This window comes from Salvelinus alpinus, chromosome 13 (genome assembly GCF_045679555.1).
Source record: "Salvelinus alpinus chromosome 13, SLU_Salpinus.1, whole genome shotgun sequence".
NCBI lineage: Eukaryota > Metazoa > Chordata > Actinopteri > Salmoniformes > Salmonidae > Salvelinus > Salvelinus alpinus.
In genome coordinates, this window is record NC_092098.1 from 43656479 (window position 1) to 43680955 (window position 24477).

A 24477-nucleotide genomic window follows, 5' to 3' on the forward strand; every position below is an offset into this window, starting at 1 on the left:
CTAGATGGTTAATTAAAAAGACACCAGGGTATTAGATTAACTAGATGGCTAATTAAAAAGACACCAGGGTACTAGATGAACTAGATGGCTAATTAAAAAGACACCATGGTATTAGATTAACTAGATGGCTAATTAAAAAGACACCGGGGTACTAGATGAACTAGATGGCTAATTAAAAAGACACCAGGGTACTAGATGAACTAGATGGCTAATTAAAAAGACACCATGGTATTAGATGAACTAGATGGCTAATTAAAAATACACCAGGGTACTAGATGAACGAGATTCACATTGCAGCTCTAAATACTATAACAACATTGATGTGAGTTGTTCTCAGTAGAATAATAGAGATTCGAAGTATACTGTAATACCAAGCATAAAAATGACATCTGATTGAACAGAGAAATCACTGCATTGATTAAGAGTAATGCTCAATGCACAAATGATTGAATATGAGGCTAAACGGGTGGAGTGAGTTTCTCACAATGAGAGAAAAGTTATTTCGATACACTTAATTATCTTTACACTGGAAGTACGAACAGACAAACAAACAACGTTTGACAGTTTATTATTGTCAAAATTCATATCAGTTAACTTGGAGAAATGAAATGTACTTTTGTTTTTTAAAACACATTCTCTTAAACAGAAATATAACAAGTACTTACAATCACTGGTAAAAAATATATAAAAGCATACAAGCAAATAATTGTCTTTCTAAAAGACATAAGGTACAAGAGCTATGAAAAGTGTAAGACCAAACCAAAACAAAAGTAAGCCACAGACCAAATAATACCTTGTAACCGACATTGGGCAGCAAATTGCTACAGTCAAGCTTACAATTGTGCAGTTCTGCTAAATGCCTATATTTTTTGAGTTACATATGATTTCAGCTTACTTATTGCAGTCCGGGTAATATGACAGAGACCAGAAAGAGTTGTGAAGCACAGGACTTATTCAATAATGCCTATGAAGAAAGCCACAGTGTTGTCAGGTGCCTTTGGATGAATTCTTACTAATATGTCAATATAGCTTGTGTGTGTGTGTTTGTTCCACTACAGATCTGTCTGAAGTGGGATTGGCTTCAGCCCCCTAACTGATATGTGTATAGTATGGGCTGAATCTATAGAGTGGCTTAAACTGAATGCAGGGAAAATATACCATTTCAATATAAAGTCCCTGCATTACTGGTTACAGTAATCAGCTAATCTAATGGACACACAGGGAAGCCTCATTTCCTGATTGAGGAGTTGTTGAGAGCACACCTGTTCTATTGAACATCAGGGGTTGTTTTTGTTCTTCCCAATGTGCAAGGCAGGCTATTTCTCGGTCTACTAGTGGATAAACCGGTAGGGTTTGGCATCAATCAATAAACTGTTACTTGATCAATATGATCAGCTGAACTGAATGGACCACGGTGAGCCGGCCATGCATACTGTAGGCAAGCACACGGTATGCGGACAACACAAGTCGGATCATCATCAGTCGACAAAATGGATGACTGCTGTAGTCTACGTTAAACAAATGCCTTGACATTTACACAGTTCTACAGCTGTGATCTTAAATTAGACAACACAATCAAAAGACAGAAGGGAATATTTCTCTCTCTCTCTCATATATATATACACTGAACAAAAATAAATTCAACATGTAAAGTGTTGGTCCCATGTTTCATGAGCTGAAATAAACGATCCCAGAAATGTTCCATAAACACAAAAAGCTTATTTCTCTCAAATGTTGTGCACAAATTAGTTTACATCCCTGTAAGTGAACATTTCTCCTTTGCCAAGATAATCCATCCACCTGACAGGTGTTCCATATCAAGAAGCTGATTAAACAGCATGATCATCACACAGGAGCACCTTGTGCTGGGGACAATAAAAGGCCACTCTAAAATGTGCAGTTTTGTCACACAACACAATGCCACAGATGTCTCAAGTTTTGAGGGAGCATGCAATTGTCATGCTGAGTGCAGGATTGTCCACCAGAGCTGTTGCCAGAGAATTGAATGTTCCTTTCTCTACCATAAGCCGCCTCCAACATCATTTTAGAGAATTCTGTAGAACGTCCAACAAGGCCTCACAACCGCAGATCACGTGAAACCACGCCAGCCTAGGAGATCTACATCCGGGTACTTCACCTGCGGGATCGTCTGAGACCAGCCACCCGGACAGTTGATGAAACTGAGTAGTATTTCTGTCTGTAATAAAGCCCTTTTGTGGGGAAAAACTCATTCTGATTGGTTGAGCCTGGCTTTCAAGTGGGTGGGTCTGGCTCCCAAGTGGGTGAACATATGCCCTCCCAGGCCCACCAATGGCTGTGCCCCTGCCTAGTCATGTGAAATCCATAGGTTAGGGCCTAATTGACCGATTTCCTTATATGAACTGTAACTCAGTAAAATCCTTGAAATTGTTGCATGTTGTGTTAATATTTTTGTTCAGTATATACATTTCTGCTTTCTCCTCAAAGGTGATGATGGACAGTAATACTAGGTCCTATATGTTATAGGATTCTGAAGAGTGTAATAGAACCTACAGAATCATTCTATGATAGAACCATCCAGCCCTGCAGATAACGGCAGGGTTCGCAGTGCTGAGAGAGAGAGGATGACACCACAGTTGTCTGAAAGCAGTAGAAACTGATAAAAGCTCTGTTCCTGATTGTGCTCAGTGGGACACAACATTACAGAACCTCCAGATAGAAATAGATTATGTAGAACACACATGCTTCCTTATCACGTAGACAAGGGAATAATGTCAGCTCTGTACATTACATTTCTAATGTCTGAGAAACAGATTGTTGCCTACTCCATAATGCGGTGGCTTTGGATGAGGACACGTTCAGCAAAACTATTTCAGCACGGCCAGTGATAACACAGAAGCCCTCAGTCAGGAGGTAAGGGAGGCAGAGTCAAGACATACAGTTGAAGTCGGAAGTTTACATACACTTAGGTTGGAGTCATTAAAACTCGTTTGTCAACCACTCCACAAATTTCTTGTTAACAAACTATAGTTTTGGCAAGTCGGATAGGACATCTACTTTGTGCATGACACACGTCATTTTTCCAACAATTGTTTACAGACAGATGATTTCACTTATAATTCACTGTATCACAATTCCAGTGGGTCAGAAGTTTACATACACTACGTTGACTGTGCCTTTAAACAGCTTGGGAAATTCCAGAAAATTATGGTCATGGGCTTTAGAAGCTTCCTATAGGCTAATTGACATCATTTGAGTCAACTGGAGGTGTACCTGTGGATGTATTTCAAGGACTAAAAAGGACTGAAAATCAATCCCAGAACAACAGAAAAGGACCTTGTGAAAATGCTGGAGGAAACAAGTACAAAAATATCTATATCCACGGTAAAACGAGTCCTATATCGACATAACCTGAAAGGCCGCTCAGCAAGGAAGGAGCCACAGCTCCAAAACCGCCATAAAAAAGCCAGACTACGGTTTGCAACTGCCCATGGGGACAAAGATCATACTTTTTGGAGAAATGTCCTCTGGTCTGATGAAACAAAAATAGAAATGTGTGGCCATAATGACCATCGTTATGTTTGGAGGAAAAAGGGGGAGGCTTACAAGCCGAAGAACACCATCCCAACCGTGAAGCACAGGGGTGGCATCATGTTGTGGGGGTGCATTGCTGCAGGAGGGACTGGTGCACTTCACAAAATAGATGGTATCATGAGGGAAGAAAATTATGTGGATATATTGAAGCAACATCTCAAGACATCAGTCAGGAAGTTAAAGCTTGGTCGCAAATGGGTCTTCCAAATGGACAATGACCCCAAGCATACTTCCAAAGTTATGGCAAAATGGCTTAAGGACAACAAAGTCAAGGTATTGGAGTGGCCATCACAAAGCCCTGACCTCAATCCTATAGAAAATGTGTGGGCAGAACTGAAAAAGCGTGTGCGAGCAAGGAGGCCTACAAACCTGACTCAGTTACACCAGCGCTCTGTCAGGAGGAATGGGCCAAAATTCACCCAACTTATTGTGGGAAGCTTGTGGAAGGCTACCCAAAACGTTTGACCCAAGTTAAACAATTTAAAGGCAATGAGGCAACTTCTGACCCACTGGGAATGTGATGAAAGAAATAAAAGCTGAAATAAATCATTCTCTCTACTATTATTCTGACATTTCACATTCTTAAAATAAAGTGGTGATCCTAACTGACCTAAGACAGGGAATTTTTACTAGGATTAAATGTCAGGAATTGTGAAAAACTGAGTTTAAATGTATTTGGCTAAGGTGTATGTAAACTTCTGACTTCAACTGTATAATAAACACCTATACAACAACACATCAAGAGGAGTCAAACCAAAATCGATCCAGAGAGCAGAGAACAAAAAAAGAAAGTTCCTCAAAAGATTCCTGCCCAATGACAGAAAAGGGGCAATCACAATCTTCGATTTTATTATAACAAAATATTAAAATAGCATTTATAGAGGACTCTTTTCATCTATACAATATATGTAACATTAATTTATGACAAACCAAAAATATATGTATAAATGTATACATGCACTGTTTATATATAACCATTCATATTTTCAAGTCTTAGTATGGCAAAACAGAAAACAACAAGCGTCACACACAGAAAAGACAGCTGAAGGAAAGACTCCCAACTAGTAAGTCCAGTTATATCCCTAATGACAATAACATTCAGCAGTTTCACCCTCAACCCTAGAGGGTTAAAACCTCAACAAATAATGAGCTTTTGATTGCAATAAGAAGAAACAATTAATGCATTGCAATGCATTTTCCATTGACAAGCAGTTTTTTCTTTTGTTGCCATGACAACTAAACCAGATTAGCAGACACTTAATAGCCAAGTTAGAAGAGGTACATTAAAAGAAAACACTGTGTTGTTTATGCTGCATCCACATATTCTTACCGCATAAAAAATACTTTACATATCAAATTAACCTGAAATCATAATACATTTACATTTTAGCTTTTAATTCAATAGACAACTACTAGTGTAACAAACAAACACACTAAACAAGTTTGTAAGCATCTGTGTAAACAACTTTGGGCTGTTGGCTGCACGCCTCGCATTTAAAGCTTACCAAATAACGTTTGTACAGTGATAAGATTTTGTTTTACAGTACTGCAATAAAATAAAACATTGTACTATTCTACAACAGTGAGCCTTTTTGTTTGTCAACTCATTAAAAAACAACTTAGAATAACATTCATTAAACATACAGATGGAAGCATGCCAGTAAAGTACCTCATGTTACCGTAGGTTAACAAGCGCAGAAAGAGAGAGCGTCTGAATAGATGAGGGTGTGGTGCAGCATACACAATGACCTGAGATGCTGTTGAAACTCCACAAGGTGCAATAAGAGCTGCCCACACCCACTCCTCCATCCCCTGCAAATTAAAAGATATGTGGAGTCACTCTTGACTCGAGGGCATTTCTGCCGACTGCCAGATCTCTGCTTTCTAAACTACAGAGAAGAAAAATAAATGCTTTCTCCTTTCCTGGATATTCTCAGAGCTACGCTCATGTCTGCATGCCGTTTAAAGCTGAGCGCAATCAAGCAAACGGCTAAAAAACAATCACTTTCATGCATCGACTGAGGAAAAAACATTTAAAAAAACCTGGGACAAGAGAGCACCAAAGCAAATAGAGGTACTGTTAAAAAGACATTGAGTGATCAGCAGGCATCGTCCATCCCTTCTTCATAAGCACTGTGTCCCAAACGCCTCAGCCATACCCCGTGACATCACATCTCAGTCGGTTTACAGCTCTGTTCCAGGGCAGTGGGAGTCTAAACACAGGAGAGTTGCTAAAACCTTTTCAAAATGGAGTAAAAAGAGACGATTGTACAAGTTCTGTGGGGGTGCCGTTGGTTTGGCCTCGAGCAGCCGTCAGCTGAGACTGAGGACCTGGAGAGGAGCGAGGGGTGAGAGGAGTGTGCCCAGAGGCGGCAGCATGGCAGGTTAAAACCACCTTTCTCTCCCTCATCCTCTCACCCTCCCTCCAATGACCTGCCGTGTCCGTTCAGGCGTCTAGTCTACACAGCTGACACCTGCTCATCTGCAATAGACAAGAGGAGAGGAGAGTTAACCTAACACTGAAGACACAATTACTTCAGACAAAACATCTAGGCACATCTTACAGCACTATCAAAGACATATTGGGATGCTAACTTATCGTCTCATGTGAAATGTGCTACTTTTGCCTCTAACTAGAGACATTTTACCATTCCTAACATTCTATACTGTGACTTCACCTGCTTACTGTTGATAACAGACAAAAAGGCAGCAACAAGCTGAGGCTCAGATTACATCCAAATCAGAGACCTTCAACGGTGAATCATTTGCCAGGTAACCCAACTCTGCCACTAACTAGGTAACTCCTGCAGCATCACAGAGAGCTAGTCTAGTCTACTACAACATGGCCTGCCTGGTGCTATGGTCCTCCATGTTGTCCCTGGCTGGGGTTGGTCTCTGTCTTTCTCCACATACCATCCTCACTATCCTCCATACCCTGTAGGCAGACGCTGCCTGGCCTGGACTGGCCCTGGGATTCGTGGTGGTGGTTCACACCCAGGCTCCGGGGCTCCACCAGGCCTCCGGGGCTCTGTAGCAGCTTAGACCTCTGCAGGGCCACGCTATAGTCGGGTGGCCGCAAGTGGGGGAGCCGAGGAGGAGCTCCATCCAGTCCGTTAACCAGGGTGAGGCCCTGGTATCCTGGAGGGGTGGGGGGAGGCCCCCTGTACCTATCGTCCTTGGTGGGAGAGGTTACACAATACACTGGCCACCGGGAATGAGGGAGGAAACCGGGAAGGGGGGTGTGACGGTGATGAAGGGAGGGAGGGAAGGAGAAACAAAACAAAAATTTAGAAAATAAAACAATGAGCTGTTTCACCACCACTACGTAGCTACAAAACCACTGAAATAAAGAGGCCGACAGGCAGGTGGTGTGGTTGGTGTGTGAGATGAATGGTAGCAGCAGATTTGGCATGTACTGTACTGCTCTTCAATAGGCCTGGGACGATACCAGTATCACGATACTCGTTAATATCGTAGCAAGGAAACAAAACAGTGGATTTAACTTCTTTAGGAAGTTAAGTGGATTAAAGTTCTTTAGGAAAACAGTCCTAATGTTGGAAACAAACATTATGTTGTCATCCAGAGTCACAATTATGTATTTACCAAGCTATAAGTACACAATAGCAGGTTTTTTAAAAGGACCAAAGAGTGTGGTCTGCTTCATGTTTTTTTATCTTTGCCATGGAAACATTTTGTGATACTGGTTTCGTCCCGGCCCTACTTTTTAATCCTCCTGTCCATCCAGTCTGAGGACGATACATTCGCTTCGTACCAAATGGCACCGGAATTCCTAATTTAATACCCATAGGGCTCTGGTCAAAAGGAATGGACTACATAGGAAACCCTGGTCAAAAGTAGTGCACTTTATAGGGCTGCATTACAGAACAGTGCCTCTGCTGCATTACAGAACAGTGCCTCTGCTGCATTACAGAACAGTGCCTCTGCTGCATTACAGAACAGTGCCTCTGCTGCATTACAGAACAGTGCCTCTGCTGCATTACAGAACAGTGCCTCTGCTGCATTACAGAACAGTGCCTCTGCTGCATTACAGAACAGTGCCTCTGCTGCATTACAGAACAGTGCCTCTGCTGCATTACAGAACACTGTCTCTGCTGCATTACAGAACACTGTCTCTGCTGCATTACAGAACACTGTCTCTGCTGCATTACAGAACACATGTCTCTGCTGCATTACAGAACACTGTCTCTGCTGCATTACAGAACACTGTCTCTGCTGCATTACAGAACACTGTCTCTGCTGCATTACAGAACACTGTCTCTGCTACATTACAGAAGATTAAGTAAACAGAAAAAGCATAATTCATCATGTTATAGAAGTAGACCAGCTGGAGAATACAGTATGTGGTAGAGTAGTAGTAAATGCAGCTGAGCAAATAGCACAAGCAGGGGACCCCGGTTAAAAAAATCCCACTATACTGCAGTTCTGTGGACCGCATGGGTGAAAAAACAGAAGCAATTTGTGCCACAGCTGGTTTTGAGACTGGTTTTGAGACTGGTGGCCAGGCAAAGCGAGTGTATCCAAAGCCATAAGCGAGGAAGTAAAAATGTTTTCCAAAAGTGTACAAATCTGCTGTTGTCATTCCTCAACACACACCACACCCATCTACACAGCATGTCACAAGTGGGATTTACAGTTACACACTAACACCACAGTACGGTAGAGGTGATGGAGAAGACGCACAGTGGACCCTCACCTATGAGGCCTTTCTCGGTGCTTGAAGTGACCGTTTTGTAGATGGGGGCTGTGCTTTGGGGTGCGTCGTGCCCCTCCCAAGTGGCGTCTGAGGCACCGTCTGCAGTGCGGCGTTTGATGGTGCCGTAGTTCCCCTCATATGTGTCAGACAGCGAGGATGACGAGGCCCAGCTCTGCCGTGATTGGTTGAGCTCTGAACTGTCTCTGGAGAGCCTCTTGGCGTCCTCTCCTCCCCTGGACCCCGCCCCTGGTGCTATCACTACCCCCTCCCCGGCTGGCCCAGCCTCCACGTCTGCTATAGGCCCTGCTAGCTGGGTGTGGCGGAAGCCCCCAGGCGCCAGGTGGTCCCAGGCAGGGGGTCGGCCCAGGCCTAGAAGGGGGACAGGCAGGCTCTGGAAGCTGTCATGGGAGTTGGAGGAGCAGGAGGTCCAGCTTCCCCGCCCGCTGTCGACCACGCTGTCCAGGGAAGCGTGGTCGGGGGCCAGTTCCTCTGTGGAGGTCGAGGAGGTGAAGGTGGAGCCCCGCGTCACCTGGCCCCGCGCCAAAGACAAACTGACCAGGAGAAGAGAGAAGGAAACACAATGAAACAGAGAAGAAATGATAATGCAAGAATTGCGCCTGAGAGGACGGCTGTCGTTTTATGTGCTCCTAACCAACTGTGATATTTTTGGACATCAGAACAGCGATTACTCACCTTGCACTGGAAAAATATTTTTTCTTTAACGAGTCCGACGCGAAGGATATACTGCTTTCTCTGAAACGGGCTCAAATCCCTGTCATTTGCGTGAAGAAAATAATTTGTAGGTGAGTGAGTAAACCCTCTCTACCATTAGTCCAATTATCCACCGTGCAATCATTGGATAACAAAATGGATGAGCTCCGATCAAGGATATCCTACCAATTGGACATTAAAAACTGTCATATCTTATGTTTCACCGAGTCGTTGCTGAACGACGACATGGATAACATACAGCTGGCTGGGTTTTCGGCAAGATAGAACAGCTGCCTCCGGTAAGACAAGGGGTGGCGGTCTGTGTCTATTTGTAAATAACAGCTGGTGCGCGAAATCTAATAATAAGGAAGTCTCGAGGTTTTGCTTGCCTGAGGTAGAGTATCTCATGATAAGCAGTAGACCACACTATTTACCAAGAGAGTTTTTGTCTATATTTTTTGTAACTGTCTATTTACCACCACAAACCAATGCTGGCACTAAGACCGTACTCAACGAGCTGTATAAGGCCATAAGCAAACAGGAAAATGCTCATCCAGAGGCGGCGCTCCTAGTGGCCGGGGACTTTAAAGCAAGCAAGCTTAAATCCGTTTTACCTCATTTCTACCAGCATGTTAAATGTCCAACCAGAGAAAAAAAAACTCTAAACCACCTTTACTCCACACACAGAGGCGCGTACAAAGCTCTCCCTTGCCCTCCATTTGGCAAATCTGACCATAATTCTATTCTCCTGATTCCTGCTTACAAACTAAAGTGACTTGCTCAAAAAGGAAGTGGTCAGAGGACGCAGATGCTAAGCTACAGGACTATTATGCTAGTACAGGCTGGAATATGTTCCGGGATTCTGCTGATTGTGGACTACAGAAAATGGAGGACCGAGCACGCTCCCATTCTCATCGACGGGGCTGTAGTGGAGCAAGTTGAGAGCTTCAAGTTCCTTGGTGTCCACATCACCAACAATCTTTCATGGTCCAAACACACCAAGACAGTCGTGAAGAGGGCACGACAATGCCTCAGGAGACTGAAAAGATTTGGCATGGTTCCTCAAAAAGTTCTACAGCTGCATCATCGAGAGCATCCTGACAGGTTGCATCACCGCCTGGTATTGGAATTGTTCGGCCTGCGTCCGCAAGGCACTACAGAGGGTAGTGCGTACGGCCCTGTACATCACTGGGGCCAAGCTTCCTGCCATCCAGGACCTCTATACCAGGCAGTGTCAGAGGAAGGCCCTAAAAATTGTCAAAAAGACTCCAGCCACCCTAGTTATAGACTGTTCTCTCTGCTACCGCACGGCAGGCGGTACATTAGCACCAAGTCTAGGTCAAAAAGGCTTCTTAACAGCTTCTACCCCCAATCAATCTCACACTGCAGAGCACACAGTGTCTCTAGGATTTATCACTGTACCCACCATAAAGCAAAGTTGTGCTCTACTCCTTTCCTTCCATTAACCAGACACTGTTTGATTCATGTAAAATGTTTTTTACGGAGTGTGCCGGGAGTTCAAATAAACAATATTTAATGAACAGACTGCCACCGCCACTGCAGCAGGTTCTCAGGTAATAAAATATTACACAAAAGGAGATTATTGTGACCAAGAAGTATATAATATTTATGCCAGGGAGGCATCATCCTGGAGGGACAGTAAAGGGGGTTGTTTACTTGTTGGAATTAAAAGCTGTCCACATAAAAGGAACAGCACAGGTAATGTGGGAGGGAGTAAACATGTGATGTTGATAAACAGTGGCCTTTTATGATTTCCTGTCCGCTGCTTTAACGAGCCAAGGACATAATTGGAACCCAGCTTGAAGGGGTGCGGGTCTGCTTTGAGGAGGTATACGATGTGTGTGTGTGTGTTTGTGTGTGTCTGGTGTAGGGATGACTAGTGTCAGTTGTTGGAGGGTGTCTGCTTTGTCTACAGTGTGTGTGTGTGTATACGTGTGTGTGTGTATACGTGCGTGTGTGTATACGTGTGTGAATACGTGAGTGTGTGTATACGTACGTGCGTGTATGTGTATACGTACGTGCGTGTATACGTACGTGCGTGCGTGTGTATACGTACGTGCGTGTGTATAAGTGCGTGTGTGTGTGTGTTACCTGGTGCTGGGCTGGCTGCAGTCAGAGTTGGCATGTGTGAGTTGCGTGGTGGTGCCTGGGGTCTCTGTGGTATCCCTGGTCTTGATGCCATGGCGCTCCTCTGCAGAACCAGCAGGCATGGAGTCCACTGAGCAGTTACTGACGATGTTGGAGCGGGACGAGATCTCACTGTGGCTGGAGTCGGACAGGTTGTCTGACTTCCCTGCAGGCATCAGGGCATAGCCTGGGGGAGAACAAGGAGGAGATGATCAGCCTGGAGAAGTGATCATCCACACACAGCCTCTACCAACCTTCACTAGATCTAACACCCTAGGCTCTACTACAGACGCTCTACATACAGATCAGCAGCATGTCCAACACTGATCAGGACTGGCTTTAACAAACTGTTTTATTTAAAAAACTGAAATCCTGTAAAAAAATATATAAGTAGGATAAACATCTCGTCATCTTTGTTTTAGTTTCTCCCATGCTCATCAATAACATCTGTAGAAAACTAATAATCAACATTAAAACAGTGGAAATTGGGAGCCCCCTTTTCACATTGCAGTTGACCTGTAGAGCCTCTTGAACACAACATGCTTAACTTACCTTATTCTATCTTATTTTGTGAATGTCATTAATAACATCTAACGTTGAAGTATTTCGGTAACAAATTCTGAAAACTCAAGATCGTACTGCATATTAAAACTAGCTGCCTTTTAAAATCATTATGCATTCTCTGTCCCTTCGTTGTGGATCAACTTGGACTGAACCACAACTAACATGTATGATACAATACATGAAAACTTTCACCAACATATTTCAATGAACTGCTGAAACCTCATGACAAAACTTTCTGTACACATAAAATACGTATTCAGTTCACTTCACACAGAATGTACTTCCTCAGTCTAGCAGATTGCCTCTGTCCTCTAAGCCAACTTTAGTGTTCATTACTTTACAGAGGGACTACTGTGCTACTTCCTCAGTCTGTCTTTCAGATAGTCTTTCTCCTCTTATGTCGGTCTCTGCAGAGCCATACAAAGGGCCTGCTGGGGCTGGCTGACCTTCTTGCCTGCCCTTTGACCTGCTCAGCCTGTCTCTGTCCTGGGCTACCCTCCTGGGCCTCAGAGGGCCCCGAGTGCCCCGGACGCTCCACTGGTGTCCTAGCCACTAACACTGCAGCCAGCCTTTCCCTAGACTGACTCCTCCCCCTCAGCATCCTGAACGGGGATAGCTCCCTCAGCCTCTTCCTCAGGGGGGACTCTGTTAGTCTGGGCCTGGGGGGGGTTAGAGGCTCTGGCCCTGTCGAGGTCTCTGCCTGGGGAGTGGGGGTCCCTGGCCTGGTGGCCTTTGCGGCCCCTGATTCTGGGTCTCCATGGGGCCCAGAGTGGCTCATCATCCCTGGCCCTGCCTGCTCTGTCTCCACCTCCATCTCTCTGTCCCTGCCTTCCTCCCCGTCTCTGATGTGCTGCCTGGTCATCTGCAGGAACCTCTTGTGGAGGAGAGCCCCACCTATGCCGTAGCTGCGGCTGCCTGCCTTGGTGCTGGCCTCGCTGGTCAGAGAGGACGACGAGCCAGACCGGTTCATCTGGCTGTTGGTGTTATGCTGGGGGTTGGCCACGCCTCCCACTGTAGACAAACACAGGAGAGAGACGGGGAGAATGATTGAGGTGCTTGATTAAGACGACACAAAATTAGAGTATGGATAGATGAGATGAGGGAATAGGACTACAGCAAGATGTGTATGTATGTACGGTGAGCGAGGGATGCTGGGTTGAGATGCTGATATATAGAGGGTACTGACAGTAAGGTACAAACCTTTGATGAAGAATGGGAATGCTTGGTTCTGAGTTATAGGTATGAGTTGTGAGATGGATGAATGGATTGTAGAAGATGCTGTAGTGAGAGGTAATGTGAGGTAGCCAGGGTGTAGACCTTTGCGAGGGGAGCCCTGTGGCGATACAGTGGGGCTGGAATGCAGGGAGGAAACGGTGGACACAGTGTCTTCAGCAGGCCTCTTCCCAAAACAGGTACTGTCCTCTGATTGGCTGAGCTGGGAGCTGGGATGCTTCTTTATCACCTGGGGAGAGCTGGAGTCTGGGAGGGGGAGAGAGACAGAGATACACACTGTTATAGTCTGTGAGGGGGAGAGAGAGAGAGATACACACTGTTATAGTCTGTGAGGGGGAGAGAGAGAGAGATACACACTGTTATAGTCTGTGAGGGGGAGAGAGAGAGAGAGATACACACTGTTATAGTCTGTGAGGGGGAGAGAGACAGAGATACACACTGTTATAGTCTGTGAGGGGGAGAGAGACAGAGATACACACTGTTATAGTCTGTGAGGGGGAGAGAGACAGAGATACACACTGTTATAGTCTGTGAGGGGGATAGAGAGAGAGATACACACTGTTATAGTCTGTGAGGGGGAGAGAGACAGAGATACACACTGTTATAGTCTGGGAGGGGGAGAGAGACAGAGATACACACTGTTATAGTCTGGGAGGGGGAGAGAGACAGAGATACACACTGTTACAGTCTGTGAGGGGGGGAGAGACAGAGATACACACTGTTATAGTCTGTGAGGGGGAGAGAGAGAGAGATACACACTGTTATAGTCTGGGAGGGGGAGAGAGAGAGAGAGATACACACTGTTATAGTCTGTGAGGGGGAGAGAGAGAGAGATACATACTGTTATAGTCTGTGAGGGGGAGAGAGAGAGAGATACACACTGTTATAGTCTGTGAGGGGGAGAGAGAGAGAGATACAGAGCATTCAGAAAGTATTCAGACCCCTTGACTTTTTCCACAGTTACGTTACAGCCTTATTCTAAAATGGATTCAATTGTATTCTTTCCTCAATCTACACACACCCCATAATGACAAAGCAAAAACAGGTAAAAAAAACAACAGAAATACCACATTTACATAAGTATTCAGACCCTTTACTCAATACTTTGTTGAAACACCTTTGGGAGTGATTACAGCCTAGAGTCTTCTTGGGTATGAAGCTACACACTTTATTTGGGGAGTTGCCCATTCTTCTCAACAGACCCACTCATGGTCTGTCAGGTTGGATGGGGAGCATCGCTGCACAGCTATTTTCAGGTTTCGCCAGAGATGTTAGATCGGGTTCAAGTCCGGGCTCCGGCTGGGCCACTCAGAGACATTCCGAGACGTGTCCCGAAGCCACTTCTGCGTTGTCTTGGCTTTGTGCTTAGGGTCGTTGTCCTGTTGGAAGGTGAACCTCCGCTCCAGTCTGAGGTCCTGAGCGCTCTGGAGCAGGTTTTGTCAAGGATCTCTCTGTACTTTGCTCCGTTCATATTTCCCCTCAATCCGGACTAGTCTCCCAGTCCCTGCTGCTGAAAAACATCCCCACAGCCTGATGCTGCCACCACCATGCCTTACCGTAGGGATGGTGCCAGGCTTCCTCCAGATGTGGCACTTGGCATTCAGGCTAAAGAGTTTAATCTAGGTTTCATCAGACCAGAGAATCTTGTTTCTCATGGTCTGAGAGTCCTTTAGGTGCCTTTTTGTAAACTCCAAGCGGGCTGTCATGTACCTGTTACTGAAGAGTGCCTTCCGTCCTGCCACTCTACCATAAATGCTTGGTTGGTGAAGTGCTGCAGAGATGGGAGAACCTTCCAGAAGGACAACCATCTCCACAGAGGAACTCTGTCAGAGTGACCATCGGGTTCTTGGTCACCTCCCTGACCAAGGCCCTTCTCCCCGATTTCTCAGTTTGGCCGGGCGGCCAGCTCTAGGAAGAGTCTTGATGGTTCTAAACTTCTTCCATTTAAGAATGATGGAGACCACTGTGTTCTTTGGGAACTTCAATGCTGCAGAAATGTTTTGTTACCTTTCCCCAGATCTGTCTCTCGACACAATCTTGTCTCTGACAATTCCTTCGACCTCATGGCTTGGATTTGTCTCTGACATGCACTGTCAACTGTGGGACCTTGTGTGTGTGCGCCTTTCCAAATCATGTCCAATCAATTGAAATAAAAAAAACATGATCTGGCGCACACCCAGAATAATAGTTTGTGTGGAGGTGCTGACTAACGGCGAATAAACTATCAAAATAAAATAAGTCGCACACTCCGTATAATCTCCCAGCAATTGAATGGGTATTTACCAACGTTTCGGCATCACTGTGCCTTTACTCACTATAAAATCACTAATAGGCAACATGTTTAACATTGACTAACAGATACTGTAGTCAAACTCAATTGTCTTTGAATTGTATAGCATATCTTCTGATGCTATTTCTATCCACAGGATCATCCAACCGGGACTTCTGGAAATCTTGTGAAAGTTAATGGGTCATTTCCAACCCTAGAAGATAGTAACAGTTCCAGTGACTCACTGTGTGCGCTGTGAATGTCTTTGGCCGTGCTCTTCTTCCGTAGGGGGTAGAGGGGTACCTGAACCTGGAGCACCTGAGACACGCGGTTCTGGGTCTTCCCCCCGTGCAGCGGCGAGCGCAGCGACACTGGAGACATGTCCGACTTGTTGGACCGTCGCTCACTCAAGTTCTTGGACACTGTAGTCATCGAAACAGGAAATAATTAATTTGGCATCAGGCACTGCAAGATTATTATGTTCCAGTATAGAAAGTCAGTAATCCCAGAAACATCAGCACTATGAATGGCCTGATCAGTTACTCCAGAGGGTTGGTGTGTAAACATAGTAAACACAAAGACGAAACAGAGGAAGCTAAGACAACAAGGTGGTCACAGAGAGGAAATGTCTGACAAATGTATAGTAAGATTAATGAAATGGGTATATTTGTACAGCATCTTGCTAAATGTATTATATATTTTTTTAATTGTGGGAATATGAATAATATTATTACAGCACTTGATTCATTTTTAAACAAGGAGAAACTTCTCTTCTCTCAGTAGGGCAATGCAGAATGTGAAACATATACTGCCCACTAGGTGGCAGTGTAAGGCAAGATAAAGACACTCAAGTGAACAAAACTTCATTCCAAGTGAATGGAGGAAATGTTGTCCCATTTGTCAGGGTCAAATTTGCCCCATTTGTTCCATGTTGTCAGGCGTTATAATCAGACCAAGTTTTACAAGTATTATACCAGGGTTGGGGTCAATTCGAATTGAAGTCAGTCAATTCAGGAAGTAAACTGACGTTCCAATTCAATAATTATCTTTTTTTAAAGATATTATATTTATTTCCAAAATGTCATTTTTATTTTAAATTCAAATCACTTCCTGAATTGAGTCTCTTAAATTTAAATAGACCCTGTGTTATACATTTTTGCATTTGGCCACCAAAATGGTTGTTACGGTGTTGACTCAGACTCACAGGTGCTGTAGGTAGGCTCACACTGTAGAGACATGGTCTGGTGTTTCTCCTCGTCCGTCTCCACCGCCAGGTTGGACAGGTACTGCTTGACCTTACGGGCCATCTGAGCATCCTCGTACAGCTTCTTAGCGTTGAGCAGCGAGCTGCGACGCACACGCTTCTTATGGGCCCCGCCCTGTACGTCTAACATGTTGGAGTTGGTGCTGCCCTGACTCAGAGACCTGGATGGAGGAGAGAAGAAGTGGATGGAGTGAGGAATGGAGAGAGCAAGGGAGAGAAGTATGGGGAGACATTAAACAGGGAGGGAGACCGGTCAGTTATGCAGGACTTCAGTGGAGACATTCAAACAGGGAGGGAGACCAGTCAGTTATGCAGGACTTCAGTGGAGACATTAAACATGGAGGGAGACCAGTCAGTTATCCAGGACTTCAGTGGAGACATTAAACAGGGAGGGAGACCAGTCAGTTATCCAGGACTTCAGTGGAGACATTAAAACACGGAGGGAGACCAGTCAGTTATCCAGGACTTCAGTGGAGACATTAAAACATGGAGGGAGACCAGTCAGTTATCCAGGACTTCAGTGGAGACATTAAACAGTGAGGGAGACACCAAACAGACATGCTCTACAGGTTATGGTCATGCAGTCTCTCAAAACTATTACCTTCCTGTCAAACTGTCACTGTAACACACGCTCAGGACATTCAGAGAGCACTTTGATGGGAAGGTCACTTAACATGATTCTGAATACAGTGCATTGGAGCATAGCAGGTTCTAACACAACCATGCAACAAGGATGCCTCTCGCTGATGCACCATGCTAAAACAAATGGGTAAATGAAACATAACATTCTGTTTGACAGTCAAAAATGGTTAGAACATTAAATGAATCTGGGTAAAATGGCAGGATGCACACACAATGCAAAACAGACTCGTCTGATCCAATGGTGATCTTTTGGATAGGATGGATTTGTGAATGAAAGAGTTAGGGACCGATCGACACACGAAAGGGGCATGCAGTTTGGGAGGGCGCTGGCGGCTGGGGGGGTGCGTGGTGACTGGGTGGCTGGACTATTACCAGGGGACTTACCCTAAACTCTTCCACCTCTTCTTCCTGCAAGCAAGACCCAATGACATTGAAACAGTACAGTCAAGGAAGGACAGAGGCACCGCCACCACTGAAGGAGCTGACCGAGGATGGGGACACACACAGGATCTCTCCCGAGTCCCTATATCAACTGTGTGTGTGTGTGTGTGTGTGTGTGTGTGTGTGTGTGCCAAATGAAATGTGGTGGAGGATTGTGTGCTTTAACTAAAATCAGTATATGTTTAAATAGTTCTACTAAAGGTATAACTCATTGAATCCACCTTCTGTTGTTACATCATCTACAGCAGCAGTGAGACATGGGAGAGAAGGGTGTGTTGATAATTTCTGTTTTGAGAGTGAATGTTTAGGGGAACACTGGTGCTGCTTGGTGAGGAGGGAGCCTAAAGGGAACAGTGATGCTGCTTGGTGTGGAGGGAACCTAAAGGGAACAGTGGTGCTGCTTAGTGTGGAGGGAGCCTGAAAGGAACAGTGATGCTGCTTGGTGTGGAGGGAGCCTGAAGGGAACAGTGGTGCTGCTTGGTGTGGAGGGAGCCTGAAGGGAACAGTGGTGCTGCTTGGTGTGGAGGGAGCCTGAAGGAAACAGTGGTGCTGCTTAGTGTGGAGGGAGCCTGAAGGGAACAGTGGTGCTGCTTGGTGTGGAGGGAGCCTGAAGGGAGCCTGAAGGGAACAGTGGTGCTGCTTGGTGTGGAGGGAGGCTGAAGGGAGCCTGAAGGGAACAGTGATGCTGCTTGGTGTGGAGGGAGCCTGAAGGGAGCAGTGGTGCTGCTTAGTGTGGAGGGAGCCTGAAGGGAACCGTGGTGCTGCTTGGTGTGGAGGGAGGCTGAAGGGAGCAGTGGTGCTGCTTAGTGTGGAGGGAGCCTGAAGGGAACAGTGGTGCTGCTAAGTGTGGGGGGAGCCTGAAGGGAGCAGTGGTGCTGCATGGTGTCAAATCAAACTTTATTTGTAACATGAGCCGAAAACAACATTTCACACCTTACCGTGAAATGCTTACTTACAAGCCCTTAACCAACAATGTAGTTCAAGAAAGAGATGATATATTTACCAAATAAACTAAAGTAAAAAATAATAAAAAGTAACAATAAAATAACAATAACGAGGCTATATATAGGGGGTACCGGCACCGAGTCAATGTGCGGGGGTACAGGTTAGTCGAGGTAATTTGTACATGCAGGTAGGTGTAAAGTGCGGCAGCAGTGAGAACAGTCTATGACATGGGTGACTGGAATCTTTGACAATTTTTGGGGCTTTCCTCTGACACCGCCTAGTATATACAGTTGAAGTCGGAAGTTTACATACACCTTAGCCAAATAGATTAAAACTGTTACGATCACCAATTTATTTTAAGAATGTGAAATGTCAGAATAACAGTAGAGAGAATGATATATTTCAGCTTTTATTTCTTTCATCACATTCCCAGTGGGTCAGAAGTTTACATACACTCAATTAGTATTTGGTAGCATTGCCTTTGAATAGTTTAACTTGGGTTAAATTATGCAGGTGGCCTTCCACAAGCTTCCCACAATAGGTTGGGTGAATTTTGGCCCATTCCTCCTGACAGAGCTGGTGTAACTGAGTGAAGTTTGTAGGCCTCCTTGCTCGCACACGCTTTTTCAGTTCTGCCCACAAAGTTTCTATAGGATTGAGGTCAGGGCTTTGTGATGGCCACTCCAATACCTTGACTTTGTTGTCCTTAAGCCATTTTGCCACAACTTTGGAAGTATACTTGGGGTCATTGTCTATTTGGAAGACCCATTTGCGACCAAGCTTTAACTTCCTGACTGATGTTCTGAGATATTGCTTCAATATATCTACATACTTTTCTTCCCTCATGATGCCATCTATTTTGTGAAGTGCACCAGTCCCTCCTGCAGCAAAGCACCCCCACAACATGATGCTGCCACCCCCATGCTTCACGGTTGGGATGGTGTTCTTTGGCTTGCAAGCATCATTTTTCCTCCAAACATAACGATGGTCATTATGGCCAAACATTTCTATTTTTGTTTCATCAGACCAGAGGACATTTCTACAAAAAGTACGATCTTTGTCCTCATGTCCAGTCGTAGTCTGGCTTTTTTATGGCGGTTTTGGAGCAGTGGCTTCTTCCTTGCTGAGCAGCCTTTCAGGTTATGTTGATATAGGACTCGTTTTACTGTGGATATAGATACTTATGTACCCATTTCCTCCAGCATCTTCACAAGGTCCTTTGCGGTTGTTCTGGGATTGATTTGCACTTTTCGCACCAAAGTACATTAATCTCTAGGAGACAGAACACGTCTCCTTCCTGAGCAGTATGATGGCTGCATGGTCCCATGGTGTTTATACTGCGTACTATTGTTTGTACAGATGAACGTGGTACCTTCAGGTGTTTGGAAATTGCTCCCAAGGATGAACCAGACTTGTGGAGGTCTTGGCTGATTTCTCTAGATTTTCCCATGAAGTCAAGCAAAGAGGCACTGAGTTTGAAGGTAGGCCTTGAAATACATCCACAGTTACACCTCCAATTGACTCAAATGATGTCAATTAACCTAACAGAAGCTTCTAAAGTCATGACATAATTTTCTGTAATTTTCCAAGTTGTTTAAAGGCACAGTCAACTTAGTGAATGTAAACTTCTGACCCACTGGAATTGTGATACAGTGAATTATAAGTGAAATAATCTGTCTGTAAACAATTGTTGGAAAAATTAGTAGATGTCCTAACCGACTTGCCAAAACTTGTTTGTTAACAAGAAATTTGTGGAATGGTTGAAAAACGAGTTTTAATGACTCCAATCTAAGTGTATGTAAACATCCGACTTCAACTGTAGGTCCTGGATGGCAGGAAGCTTGGCCCCGGTGATGTATTGGGCCGTACACACTACCCTCTGTAGCGCCTTAAGGTCAGATGCCGAGAAGTTGCCATACCAGGCGGTGATGCAACCGGTCAGAATACTCTCGATGGTGCAGCTGTAGAACCTTTTTGAGGATCTGGGGACCCATGCAAAATCTTTTCAGTCTCCTGAGGGGGAAAAGGTTTTGTCGTGCCCTCTTCACGACTGTCTTGGTGTGTTTGGACCATGCTAGTTCGTTGGTGATATGGACACCAAGGAACTTGAAACTCTCAACCTGCTCCACTACAGCCCCGTCGATGTTAGTCGTCTTGCCAGTTGGTCCGCACATGCTTTGAGTACACGTCCTGGTAATCTGTCTGGCCCCGCGGCTGTGTGAATGTTGACCTGTTTAATGTTCTTGCTCACATTGGCTACCGAGAGCGTTATCACACAGTTGTCCGGAACAGCTGGTGCTCTCATGCATGCTTCAGGCATTTAGCTCGTCTGGTAGGCTACGTCACTGGGCAGCTTGCGGTTGGTTTTCCCTTTGTAGTTCGTAATAGTTTTCAAGCCCTGCCACATCCGACGAGTGTCAGAGCTGGTGTAGTAGGATTCAATCTTAATCCGGTATTGATGCTTTGCCTGTTTGATGGTTCGTCTGAGGGCGTAGCGGGATTTCTTTTAAGCGTCCGGATTAGTGTCCCGCTCCTTGAAAGCGGCAGCTCTAGCCTTTAGCTCGATGCGGATGTTGCCTGTAATCCATGGATTCTGGCTGGGATATGTTTGTATGGTGACGACATCGTCAATGCACTTATTGCACTTATGAAGTCGATGACTGAGGTGGTATACTCCTCACTGCCATTGGATGAATCCTGGAACATATTCCAGTCTGTGCTAGCAAAACAGTCCTGTAGCTTAGCATCCGCGTCATGTGACCACTTCCGTATTGAGCGAGTCACTAGTACTTCCTGCTTTAGTTTTTGCTTGTAAGCAGGAATGAGGAGGATAGAATTATGGTCAGATTTGCCAAATGGAGGGCGAGGGAGAGCTTTGTATGAGTCTCTGTGTGTGGAGTAAAGGTGGTCTAGAGTTTTTTCCCCCTCTGGTTGCACGTGACATGCTGGTAGAAATGAGGTAAAATAGATTTAAGTTTGCCTGCATTAAAGTCCCCGGCCACTTGGAGCGCCGCTTCTGGATGAGCATTTTCTTGTTTACTTATGGACTTATACAGCTGGTTGAGTGCGGTCTTAGTGCCAGCATCGGTGTGGTGGTGGTAAATAGATGGCAACGAATAATATAGATCAGAACTCTCTTGGTAAATAGTGTGGTCTACAGCTTATCATAAGGTACTCTACCTCAGGCGAGCAATACCTCGAGACTTCTTTAATATTAGACATCGCGCACCAGCTGTTATTGACAAATACACACCCCCACCCCTCGTCTTACCAGACGTAGCTTCTCTGTCCTGCCGATGGATGGAAAATCCCGCCAACTCCTTATTATCCATGTCGTCGATCAGCCACGACTCAGTGAAACATAAGATACAGTTTTTAATGTCCCGTTGGTAAAATAGTCTTCATCGTATATCATCCATTTGTTTTCCAATGATTGCACGATGGCCAATAGAATGGATGGCAGTGGAGGTTTACTCACTCGCCTACAAATTCTCAGAAGGCAGCCCGACCCCTGCCCCCTTATTCTCTGTCTTTTCTTCACGCAAATAATGGGGATATGGGCCCGTTTCAGAGAAAGCACTATTTCCTTCGCGTCGGACTCGTTAAAGAAAAAATCTTTGTCCAGTTTGAGGTGAGTAATCGCTGTTCTGATGTCCAGAAGGTATTTTCGGTCATAAGAGACGGTAGCAGCAACACTATGTGCAAAATACGTTCAAAAATAAGTTACAAACAACACAAAAAAACTAACAAAATAGCACAGTTGGTTAGGAGCCCGTAAAACGGTGGCCATCCCCTCCGGCGCTATTCTAGATTGTGGAGGGAGTCTGAAGGGAGCAGTGGTGCTGCTTGGTGTGGACGAAGTCTAAACAGGGCAGGCATGCACCGTCTGTGACAAGCTGGACTTTAGGACACCATATGGGGGCAGAGAGAGAGTAGGCAGATGTCACCTCAAACCACTGATGATCAGATATTATGCCATCCCCCTAATGGGAAAAAGTATAGTGCGATAGTTTGGCAATTAAGCCCGTTATCTACTTACCATGAACTCTTGTTCTATGCCTTCAAGGTTCGGATTGGGGGAGGGCCTATATTCATAAAGCGTCTCAGAGTAGGAGTGCTGGTCTAGGATCAGGTCACCAGAGTCCATGTAATCTATTTCAATAGGATTTAAAAGGCAAAACAGAACCTAAGTCTGTGGTTAAGTATAGGGCCAAGGGAGAGAGTACCCACCTCTGTCTAAACATGAGAGCTGGGTCCATGTTGGCGGAGGTCATACGGACCACATGACGGATCTCCTTAGCAATCATCCTTAGCTTTTCAAAATTCACCAGGCCGTCTACGTGAGAGTCATTACCTGTGGGGGAAACAGTCAGTCATTGAGTTTTTCTTTAACCTCATTAAAGGGGAAATCAATGATTTTTTTTAAACAACAGCGTCACCCCCACCACTTGATTTGGTAAATCTGGGGGATAGGGCTGGAGATATGTAACCACTCTCAACAGGTCAACTCTCAAACAATGATTTCTTCAACCTGTTTAATTGGGCTGAATTTAAGAGGCGAGTGCTGGTTTCTGACCTACAAGGGAGTGTGTCACTTACTGTGGAGCTGTTGATGTGTTCTCACAGCTTTTCACTTTAGATGGGAGCAACTGATTTACTTCTCACATCATTATCCAGAGTCTACACTCCTGCTAGTACCATGTGATTACAATGGGTTCCCCTGCTAGTACCATGTGATTACAATGGGTTCCCCTGCTAGTACCATGTGATTACAATGGGTTCCCCTGTGCTAGTACCATGTGATTACAATGGGTTCCCCTGCTAGTACCAAGTGATTACAATGGGTTCCCCTGTGCTAGTACCATGTGATTACAATGGGTTCCCCTGCTAGTACCATGTGATTACAATGGGTTCCCCTGCTAGTACCATGTGATTACAATGGGTTCCCCTGCTAGTACCATGTGATTACAATGGGTTCCCCTGTGCTAGTACCATGTGATTACAATGGGTTCCCCTGCTAGTACCATGTGATTACAATGGGTTCCCCTGCTAGTACCATGTGATTACAATGGGTTCCCCTGCTAGTACCATGTGATTACAATGGGTTCCCCTGTGCTAGTACCATGTGATTACAATGGGTTCCCCTGCTAGTACCAAGTGATTACAATGGGTTCCCCTGTGCTAGTACCATGTGATTACAATGGGTTCCCCTGCTAGTACCATGTGATTACAATGGGTTCCCCTGCTAGTACCATGTGATTACAATGGGTTCCCCTGCTAGTACCATGTGATTACAATGGGTAGTCCTGCTAGTACCATGTGATTACAATGGGTAGTCCTGCTAGTACCATGTGATTACAATGGGTTCCCCTGTGCTAGTACCATGTGATTACAATGGGTTCCCCTGTGCTAGTACCATGTGATTACAATGGGTTCTCCTGCTAGTACCATGTGATTACAATGGGTTCCCCTGCTAGTACCATGTGATTACAATGGGTTCCCCTGCTAGTACCATGTGATTACAATGTGTTCCCCTGCTAGTACCATGTGATTACAATGGGTTCCCCTGTGCTAGTACCATGTGATTACAATGGGTTCCCCTGCTAGTACCATGTGATTACAATGGGTTCCCCTGTGCTAGTACCATGTGATTACAATGGGTTCCCCTGTGCTAGTACCATGTAATTACAATGGGTTCTCCTGCTAGTACCACGTGATTACAATGGGTTCCCCTGTGCTAGTACCATGTGATTACAATGGGTTCCCCTTTGCTAGTACCATGTGATTACAATGGGTTCCCCTGTGCTAGTACCATGTGATTACAATGAGTTCTCCTGCTAGTACAACGTGATTACAATGGGTTCCCCTGTGCTAGTACCATGTGATTACAATGGGTTCCCCTGTGCTAGTACCATGTGATTACAATGGGTTCCCCTGCTAGTACCATGTGATTACAATAGGTTCCCCTGCTAG

At 45.1% G+C, this 24477-nt stretch overlaps 1 protein-coding gene across 9 annotated transcripts in view; it reads right to left on the reverse strand.

Annotated features, from left to right (window-relative positions):
- Positions 1–552: 552 nt before the first annotated feature.
- The window catches only part of LOC139537745 (rap guanine nucleotide exchange factor 6-like), a 184521-nt gene continuing 160596 nt past the window's right edge, over positions 553–24477 (reverse strand). For 6 of the 9 annotated variants that reach the window (XM_071339461.1, XM_071339457.1, XM_071339463.1 and 3 more), the window contains 10 exons: positions 22735–22858; positions 17503–17526; positions 16417–16637; positions 15458–15634; positions 12911–13189; positions 12605–12721; positions 11111–11333; positions 8288–8838; positions 6487–6774; positions 553–6055 (listed from right to left, as the gene is read on the reverse strand). In XM_071339461.1, the coding sequence (XP_071195562.1) occupies positions 6033–6055; positions 6487–6774; positions 8288–8838; positions 11111–11333; positions 12605–12721; positions 12911–13189; positions 15458–15634; positions 16417–16637; positions 17503–17526; positions 22735–22858 (2027 nt within the window). In that variant the 3' untranslated portion in view covers positions 553–6032. The remainder of the gene's footprint in view (positions 6056–6486; positions 6775–8287; positions 8839–11110; positions 11334–12604; positions 12722–12910; positions 13190–15457; positions 15635–16416; positions 16638–17502; positions 17527–22734; positions 22859–24477) is intronic. The other 3 variants (XM_071339458.1, XM_071339460.1, XM_071339459.1) reach the window with 3 other exon arrangements.